Genomic DNA, 10,089 nt, shown 5'->3' with positions numbered 1-10,089 from the left:
GGAAACTTGTCCTAGCCCAAGGAGCCTAGGAGAACATCAGGACCCTGTTGGTGGCTAAAGATGACAGTGAACCTTTATACCTACAGACTCAGCTCAAGGCAGGGAGGGGTTACACGGCACCTGTAACTCCCAAGAACTGAACAGGGAGGACTGAGGATCTGGCTTTCTTCCCCCCGCCCTTCCATTCTAAGCCCTGGTCCCTCTGAGTTCTGAAATCTGACTTTGAGACTCAACACCCCACACTCCCACTTCCTGGTGGGGCCCTCTTGTGTCTAGTGACTGGGATGTGGATAAAAACAAAGCCAAGTATATACCAAACCTCTGTAGGATTTGTGTAGTTGTAGGATTTGTTCCTGCTTACCCTCTTCAGCAGTGCTCTGCCTTGCCCCTCTTAGGAGTGAATTGGTACCCAGTTTACATAGGACCACCCCCTTATTCTAAAGTGTGTTTCCCCACTGTACACCTACCCTGTTAGCCCCGGGAGGCACATTCTCTGCCCTCCCCTGGTACAGGCTACTTTGGTAGAATGCCATCAATCAGGAAAAGGTGGTTCAAAAAACGGTCATATCTCAGATGTGGATGAAAGGGCTAGATGAGAAATTCCCTCCCTGAGGAAAGTGGAGATACAGGGGCAAGAAAGGCCAGAGAGGAGAGTCAGGCCCAGGAATGGTAACATGCAGAGTCAGAACGAGGCGTTGGTTAATGAAAGCTTTAGCCGGGTCTTGGCACACTAAGGCCTGAAGCCTCTTTTCATATGGCCCATGAGCTAAGAATGTTAATATTTTTAAATGGTTGGGGGAAAAAGCCAATTTCATGACAAATGAGAATTGTTATGTAATTCGCATTTCAGTGTCCATAAAATTTTATCGGCGCACAGAAACCCCTTTGTTTACATGTTTTCTCCTGCTGCTTTTGTGAGACAGTGGCAGAGTTGAGTATAACCATGCTTACTATCTATCACCCATTTGCTTTTGAAAATGCAAGTATATTCCAACCCGACTGATATATGTGGGGACAGTTCAATCATAACACAAATTGCATCCTTATGATGTGCCATTTGATCCTTAAGAACATTAGGTGACCTCTCAGCTAGATGTCAAAGAAAATGAGGAACGGTAGTCATGCCACAAAAGGCCACAGCCATGTGCAGCTACTTGCTGTACAAGATGCACACACTGCATGCCCAAAGACAAGGCCACTAATAAGTTCATAGTTCATAATTTAAAACACAATAGAGGCAACAGCTGTCAGGGACATTTCCCAAATGAATGTCTGACACATACATGCTTCCCATGCTTTATGTGAAACTACATTATTGTGTGAGTTGTGCCACTCACAGCAAGGTTGGGGACCATTCTCGTGAATCCTGGAAGGACAGAACACCCCCACACCGATTTAGACCTACAGGTGCTCCCCCATGACCTCCACCAAAGCCCATGTAAGGATTTGAGCACTTAAAAGCTGAAGAGAAAATAACCTAAAAGAAGATAAAATGGAAATTTTAAAGAAGAAACACTAGGTGGATGGAGAAAACTGCACTCAGATGAATTGAGCTGAGTCCACAAAACATACCTCAAATGAACCAGCCACCTCAGTTCCCCCACCATCGTGAGCCACACCCATGCACATCTGCTGTTAACTTGCCTTCTGATTTCCTTCCACTTCAGAGTAATTTATGCAGTCTCTCTCATGTCTACTTCCACAAGCAAACTTCAGGTCTTTTTCAAGCTGAAGGGCCATATTTATTGTCATATTTGTGTGTTTCTTAACCATTTAACACATGTAAAACAATGCTCCCCTGTTGGTTTCTTTTTTAAAAATGTGTCACTGATTGTAAGTTTTTCAATGTTATGTTATGTCTCAAGCCCCATTTTTCTCATGTGGTTTTGCATAGAGTAGTGTAGTGTCACAGGATAGCAGAGCAGACTATTGAGGCAGGGACCCTATGGCCTGCAAAGCTTACAAAATACTATCTGGCTTCTTACAGAAAAAGTTCGCCAACCCCTCGGTGTAAGACCACTGACTGATTCCAGCTCACCTTATTTTACACATTCTGGAAATAGGCAAAACCATTCAGTCCAAGAAGCCATAGTCAATTTTATTCCAGAATCTTTATTGAGATAGCATGATGGTCCTGAGCTACCAGCCTGCACCTTGTGGCCGAAGAAAGACCTGTCGACAGGGCTTGCCTCCCTCTCCAGGCAGGGGGCTCGTCCACCTCCAGGGCATCCCTGCCTCATCAGAGCAGAAGGCCAAAGGGAGAGGAGGGCATGGCCCCACCTCAGGCTATAGCAGCTCCTTGGCCACAAAGATTCTCTAGCCAGTAGCAGAGGGGAGGGATACAGCAACCACCAGGGTCACCACCACTTGCGGGGTAGACAGACCCCACCACACCCTCCTCACAGTTGTACTCAAAGCAGTTAATAAATTAAAACATCCTCTTCCTTCAGCACCGACTCCCCTCAATCAACAGGAGAAGCTGAGTGGAAAAGCAAAGTAAGGAGGAATTTGTTGGTTCTTGCCCCTCTGCCCAAGGCCTAGGCCCTTCTCTCTAGGAGCAGCTGTGAACGTGGATTATGCAGATGCTTCCAAAGCTGTGAGAGAAGCTGTCCAGACTATTTCCCCTCACACGTGTCTATCAGAATGTCTGAAATTTCATCTTCAGAAGGACCCCAATCCAAATACAATAACCTTAGAAGGGGCAATACCCTCAGAAGGCACTGGGGCATTTTGGCAGTCGAGAACATGAAAGCCCCAGAGAGAAAGGGAAAGGGACCTCAAAAAGGAATGCTGGTGCTTGCATTTTACCTGTTTCAATTTGGTCTCTGACCTCCAGCTAGAGTTGAAAAGGAGTTGCTCAGATACAGAGAGGAGGAGGAACGTGACCAGCCACCCAAACACGGCTGGCCCAGCCCCTTAGTGCACAGTGCAGGGATAGGTAGGACTTGGCCCCTTAGGCTTTAAGAGGGGTGAATAGGAACCCCCTCAGACTTCAGACGTGGCGTTCATTCTTGGTGAGCAGGGGTGGGGGGGCAGTGTCCCCTCCTCTGCTTTTGGTGGCCACTTGAGGGGGCCTCTCCATGGCTACAGATTGATGGCTGTAACATCTGTGGGAGTACTGGTCTGGCTGGGCCCCTGGCTGCTGGAGCCCCGGGGGGCTTTGGGCACTGGGCTGGAGTTGGGCTGGGCATCCTTGAGGCTCTCCCTGAGCGCACCTTCGATCTGTTCCTGGCAGGCCCGCAGGCAGTCCTGGGGACATGGGGGAACAGTGAGGATGACCCACTCTGCCCCCCCACCCCCGATCTGGCAGTAGGTGAAGGGGAAGGACACCTCCCAGCACATTGGGAAGTCTGAGGAGGTTAGGCTACAGTCTAGCCCCAGGAATCAGCCTTTAATTCTCAGAAACTGGCAAGAGGATGTGGCAAGAGGGTGTGAGCAGCCCTGCATCCGATACCAAACCCCCACCCCCACTCCAGCACACCACTTGGCAAAAAAAGGGCACCCGAGGCCAGTGCCCTTTACCCCACCACAGACATATGGTCTTCTCCAGACCAAAGCAGGAGATAAAAAGTCACGGAAGCCCCAAGGGTGGGGAGCCTGAAACCAGGAGTTGGGACAAGGGTGTATTTGGGGGTGAGGGGGTGGATAACTCCCTCTACTGGAGGCTCAGGAACAACCAACTTTGCTTCATGAAGCTGCAGCCCAGCTTCCAAGCACTTACCACTTCAGTGCCTGTGATCCCAGCCAGCATTTCTGTGAGCTCGTCCGCAGAAAGGGAGCTGGCACTCAGGCCTTGCACCGCAGCCCCAACGCTGCCCGTTGCAATCATGGATGGTGGGTACATGGCAAAGGTGTAATCTTGGAGACAGAGTGAGAACCATGAAACAAGGAGGACTACAAGTGTGACAGCAAAGTGTGGGCTTCCAATTCATGCCAAACAGCCTAAGTAGAGCAGAGGCACTCTGGAAAACCCCAGCAGTGACTGATGTTGGACATCCGTAAGTGAGGAAGCAGAAAGGGTCCCCACTTCTGGAGCAGAATGAGGCAAACACCAAACTTCCTAAGGTCCAAGGAATAGACGAGACCTTCCTTGGTGTGAAAACACAACTAGAGTAAAAAAAAAACTCAGTTCTAAACACAACTTACCCAGAGACCTTGACAAATCATTTCCCTTCTCTAAGCTCTCTGCTTCCCCATCTACATATTGGGGGTCTCTGAGATTCCACACAGCTGGTTATGTTCTGCTGCCTTTTTGTATTGAGTTTGGGGGGCTCAGAGAGGACATTATCTTCCCACATAAAATTTGAGAAGAGTATAAACTGCAATCTCCTAGTTACCTCACCCTTCCAAGTCTTTCAGTGTTCCAGATTTGGCAAAAAGGTATGCCAGGGCTCTTACCCGTAGCACAGAGGGCCAAAAAGGTCTGGGCATGCTTTCTGACCAAGGCTTCCCGGTCGCTGGGCAGAGGGAGCCGATGAAGAATCACAGACAAGAAGTCGTGAGCAATGACAGCAGCCAGGTCCCACTTGAGCCTCCCCAGGACCAGCAGTTCCCAGTCCTGAGTATTGGAGAAGAAGGTGAAATCAGTGGCTAAAGAAGGGAAGAGGAGGGAGTAAGAGGACAAGTTCACACAGAAGGAAGCCCATCAAACTTTGGAAGCTCAGGACCCCAGTACTGCTTCTAAGCTTAGGGACTGATGCTATGGAGGGCAGTTCAAGGGAAGGGAGAGCTGAGAGCAATTGTTTTTGCATCTGTTGACCATTTAGTAGGTGCCTGTACTAAATGCTCCATGTGGATGATCGCTTTCAATCCTGCTTTGGTTATCTTGGGGGACAGGGGGTACAATAATCTAGTCCTCCTGATTTCATTCAGGGCTCAAAATACTCCCCTCAGAGTTGAAAATAATTTAAAAAATTGACTACAGTAGCAGATACCACCAGTATCAGTATGAACCTGAGTTTCCTCTGGGATAAACCAGACACACTCTCCATGACCTCAATGGTTCAAGAAAGGGGAGCTCACCACTAGCCTGACCCTAATTCTGCATTCGAACCAAGTCCACATCTCCTGAAGAAACCAGAATGAGCATGAGGCCACCCCTCCTATGACACAAACACTGAGCTTCCCCTGAGGTTCCTCAAAGGGGAGGTTGCCCAACCCAACCCACATCCCCTTGGTGGGACATTAGGGGTAGGTCCTGGGGTATGGCACCCACCCCTTTTAACTGGAACCTAGAAGTGGCCCAGGGCCATTTGAGTCTCAGGAGGCTAGGTAGAGGACAAGTCACACCGGATGAGTCCAGATGACCCCTAAGAGACCAAACTGTAGCCCCCCAATCCATGCTTACAAACCATGGCTGGTTCTTGGAGGGAGGCCGGGAGCCCCACCCAATCCACTCATCTGGTGTTTCCAGTCCTGGCCCCATTTCCGAGTTGCACACATGAGGATTTCTTCATTGTTTTATCTCAGGAAGGAACTCATGGGTTTGACCCCTTATTGAAGCAGAAATGGCAACCCCACCCAACCTCTTCCAGGCCCCCAGCCTAGGTGGTATCCTCCCAAATAAGTGCTAAACCCCTCACAGGGCCCAACAGAAAACAGCCTGGCCTAGAGGCAGAGTAGAACAGGAAAGCTACAATTCTACTCCTGGTGCTTATGCCAGTGGTCAAACTCCTAACTCAGGAGTGAACAGAAAGCATCAGGCCTCCAAGAAAACAACTGGAGTGGGGCTTTTCCTGCTGGGGTGCCCATGGGGTCCTGTGTAAGGGAAGGCAGCTGCACACCCTACCCTGTAACAGAGGCAGTCCCTGACAAGTCTCGTCCTACCTTGGCCAAGAATACCCCGAGGAAGGATGAGCTGCTTCTACACCATCCCTGGTGTTCAAGAAAACCTGGTATAGGTAGAAGATGCAGATTCACACTTATCTGCTTCAGTGCAATGCTGAGGCAGGACCCTTTTCTCCTTTCCTGGGCCTCTACCTTCTCTTGCACAAGGATTTGGACTGACTGGAGTTCTTTGAGGTTCCCTCCAACTCTGACCTCCCAGGAAGCCCTCCACACACTTGACCCCCCAGGCTCAGGCAGAGGAAGTGAGGGAAGAGTACTTTTGCCTGCTCTGAAAAACCCCCCTCTCACACACACACACAATCCCAGTCTTTTCACAGAAAGGAAGTACCCTTCTACCTTCCAGCCCAAACCCCTCCAAACACATCTTGCTCTCTGGCCTGGAAACCAGCTCCACCTTCAAACTTGCCAAAAACTACCAGATTCATCACAAAGAGCTGTGGGGCCTCCCAGATTCCCAACTCCCGGCCTCCTACTCCCATCTCTGAGAGCTACTTGGCAGGAAGAGGAATCCTGTTCCTCGATTCACAGCAGTCGGGGGCCCCAGTACCCTGGCTTCCCCGCCAGCCAATCACAGCAGACTGCATGCTGCCCTCCTCCCCGGGAGATGGGGCCCAGAGACTGCTCTCAGGGTCAGTAGAAGACTTGGCCAGCCCGCCCCATAGAGCAAGGTGGAGGAAGGTGCCAGCTCACCCACCCTCTACCCCAGATCCCCCAGGAAATGATCTACATGCTCTAAATAACCTCTTCCAGGACCAAACAGCTCGCCCATCTCCTCCCCAAGCTCAGTGGGGAAAGAGAACCTGGTGACTTTCCTGCCCTGCTTCAGGAGAAGCCTGGTCCAAGTTCCCAGCAAGAGGCCCAGGGAGCCACTTCCCAAACCACAGGGGTGACAGCAGCTCCCCACAGGGTTATGAAAGACCTCGGTCAGAGTGGGTGGCCGGGGGAGGGGGGCATCATTATCACATCGGAAGCAGCTGCAGCTCAGCTCTCTCTCTGTCCCTCAGCCTTTGCTAAGGGGGAAAGGGAGAGATGTTTCCACCAGACCCAAAGCAGCTGCTGGAGTTCCTCAGAATAAGGACAGGGACTATAGGGCTGGGAAGGAGCTCTTTCCTGGGATAGAAAGAAAATGAAAGAAGGTGAGAAGAAGCGCCTCAGCCCTTCCTTAAAGCAATCAGGGCCTGGCTTCAATCAGCTCTGGGAGGCTTTTCTATCGCAAAGTCCACCCTGGGATAAAGAAACCAAGGCAGCCCCCTCCCCCACACAAAGCACATTCCACTCCACCACGCCAGTGGGGGTGTGCAAGCATGCCCTTCTGCTGCCAATAAATAACTCATGGTGGCTTTGTAAACCCAGAGGCAAAGTACTAGTGAGTGGAGACATGCAGTTTGACTTGCTGCTATCTGGGGGAAAGACCAGGAAGGAGTGGCGCCCCCTGGAGGTCAGGAGGAGGGGGTTTCATTCACTCTGGCAGCTCAAGCCTAGGCTAGGACTACCCTGACCATAACGCTGCCCTATTTTTCTTCCCCATCCCAGTTCCTTTCAAAATATAGCCTCCACTTGCCTCTGAGGTCTTGCTCCCTTTCTATGAGGCAGAAATCTTCTATGACCTTTGCTTTTCTTTTTCTGGGAAATAGAATGGCAATATGTTTAGGGGATGGGGAGGTACGCACCAGCATCTGGCGTTGAGAGACAGCATGGTCCGAGTAGATGCACAGTTTTTCGATGGTCAGGGGTGTGCTGTCACGCAGCTTGGAAGCCAGCAGCATGCAGACCGCACCCAAGAGCTGCAACTGCGACTTACGGGTGGGGACGCAGGACAGGAATCGATCCACGTAGTTCATGGCCAGGAGGAAGACTTCCTCCTCACAGCGCTGCTCCTCACACACCTGGGGTAGGACACACAGTCACTGCAGAAGCAGAGGCTTGGGAATGGCAGCAGCACTAAGGGAGGGAGCTGAAGAGACGTGAAATGGGGTGCAAAAATGGGAGAGGGAGTAAGGATATATCATTGACCACAGGACCAATATGGAAAAGGATGCACCCTCCCCAAGGTGGCGCCCCCCACTTTCTCTGCATTACCTCCTCCCTGCTCCCTGGGGTAGGGGAAGGCGTTAGAGGGGTGCTTCCTTCAATCGTGCCCCTTTCAAACTACTCCAAATTGAGACTACCATCCCCCACAACAAGGGGGGGACGGAAGAGGCACTCTTGGGACCTTCCCTTCATTACCACCACCCACTGCACACACCCAAGGGGAAGGGAGGAGACTCCTGCCGCTGCCTCCCGCACTTTTCCTTTCCCTGTCCGCCGGAACAACGCGAGCGCCACCCCCACTGCCTTCCCCGCCAGAACCCCGCGACAAGACACAAGAAGCGGCTCTGGGGCGGAGGCTGCCAAGCCCAGGGTTTTCCAAGCTTGCTTTCCTGAGAAGACCGGGCGGGGGAGGGAAGCAGAAAGGCGTAGCAGGGTAGAGAGTGGCCCTTAGGTTACCAAATGACTACAAGTAGGGTCAAAAGGAACCGATTTGGGTTGGGGAAAGGAAGGGGGCAATACGGGGACAGCCAGTTAGGTTGCCCGAATGAAAGACCAGGCCCCAGAGGTCTGGGCCGCTAGAGCATCTTGCCGATTGTTGTTGGGACCAGGATGTCGAGACAAGGTGGCCCCGGGATGTCCAGATTCAGGGATGTGAGAGTGACGGGAACAAGGGGGACCCCTTCCGAGAGGTACCTCCAACATCCAGTATGCCAGCATCTTCCGCATGTGCGGCTTGATCTCGTCCTGCACGCACTGGAAGTAGGAGACGCAGGGCAAGTAGCGCTCCTCCATGCGGAGTAAGGTCTGCAGGACACGCTGGTCCTCCAGCAGCTGCGGGTCTTCCCCGGCCCGGGGTGAGTGTCGGATATTCTCACAGCACAGCAACTCCATACTTAGGCAGCGCACAGGCAGAACAAGAGTGAGAGCTCGCAAGCCAAAACGCAAGCAGTGGCCCGGAGAGCGTGCAAAGCGGGACTGGCGCTGGTGCTGGCACTGCGCGGTAGAACCCTAGCCCGCCCGCCGCCCGCGCGCGCGCCGCTTCCCTGACAGGCGCCCCGCCCCTCGCGACGATGTAGCAACCGTGGAATGCTTGGACGTCTTAACGTTCCGAGGGGCGGGGCTGCATGCGCCCCAGACCGAAAGGGCCAGCAGGGGCGCTCCCTCCTCCACTAGGGCTGCCGCATTGGTTCGTGGGGCGCCAGCCCGCCGGCTTCCGGACGCTCCAGGCCCTCCTGACCACCGGGTGGAGCAAACTAGGAGGTGGGCCTCTTCCCCACCAATAGGCCCTCCCATTTCCCTTTTCTAACGCTAGTCTCCAAGGAAAGAATTTCTCCAAAGGTTATTCATTCATTCATTTATTAATTTGTCAAACCCTATGTCACTCGCTGCGTGCTTTAGGGAATATAATAATAAATAATAGCTAGTTCGCAGAAAACGCAATTTTAAGCATTTAAAGCGTAGTAAGTTATTAAATCCTCATGAAAACTCTTACAGATGAAGAAACTGAGGCACGAAGAAGTTAAAGTCAGTCAGTCTGTACCAGAGCTGGGTGGGACCGGAAACATACTGTCTAGCTCCAAATTCTATGCTACTCAAACTGGGATCCCCAGACCAATAGTATCTGCTTCCCATGGGAGCTGGTTAAAAATTCAGCCTTTTAGTCCCCCAACCTCCTGGGTCTGAATCTGCCTTAAAGTGTGAGAGATGCTGGTCTAAATCAGCATATTACAGAAATACAACAGCGTGAAGAGACCTAAGTTCAAGGCCTTACCTCATCATTAAGTTAGCTGTGTGGCCTTGGACAAGCCCTTAAGATAGGACTTGGTTTCTGTTTGGGGAAAGCATGGGCAGAGGAAATAGATCCACTCTGGAATAGTTTCTTGCTCAGACTCCATAAAACCTACTAGTTGCCATTTCTTCTCCACCTCCCAAACTTCGGGTTAATTTATAGTTTTTCTCAAATTCCACATGACCAAGAGGCTGACCACAGGCCCCCAGTGATGTTCCAAATGAAAGGAGGATCTCTGCCTCTCCTGGGATCCTCCCCACTTGGGAGATACTAAGGAAGTGAGTTAGTTACTACACAAATGACACTGTATAAAAGCAGCAAGTTCTGTACTAAGCAATTTCTCAATAAATTGTTATACACACACGCTCTGGTGGCATAGAGCCTAAGGCATTTGACTGCTAACCAGAAGGCTGGTGGTTCAA

General features: G+C 51.4%; 1 protein-coding gene across 1 annotated transcript; it reads right to left on the bottom strand.

Moving 5' to 3' along the window:
* Positions 1 to 3,084: 3,084 nt before the first annotated feature.
* Positions 3,085 to 8,769, bottom strand: CCND3 (cyclin D3). Its single transcript, XM_007936253.2, has 5 exons — positions 8,572 to 8,769; positions 7,518 to 7,733; positions 4,399 to 4,558; positions 3,722 to 3,858; positions 3,085 to 3,249 (listed from the first exon to the last, which is right to left on the bottom strand). Exons 1-5 carry the CDS (start codon positions 8,767 to 8,769, stop codon positions 3,085 to 3,087), a joined length of 876 nt encoding a protein of 291 aa, XP_007934444.1.
* Between the last annotated feature and the right edge of the window lie 1,320 nt (positions 8,770 to 10,089).

Source organism: Orycteropus afer, unplaced genomic scaffold (assembly GCF_000298275.1).
Source record: "Orycteropus afer afer isolate SDZICR_OR568_19922 unplaced genomic scaffold, OryAfe1.0 scaffold00034, whole genome shotgun sequence".
Taxonomy (NCBI): domain Eukaryota; kingdom Metazoa; phylum Chordata; class Mammalia; order Tubulidentata; family Orycteropodidae; genus Orycteropus; species Orycteropus afer.
The sequence above is the reverse complement of the archived record's forward strand: the minus strand, read 5'-3'. Positions and strand labels throughout refer to the sequence as shown.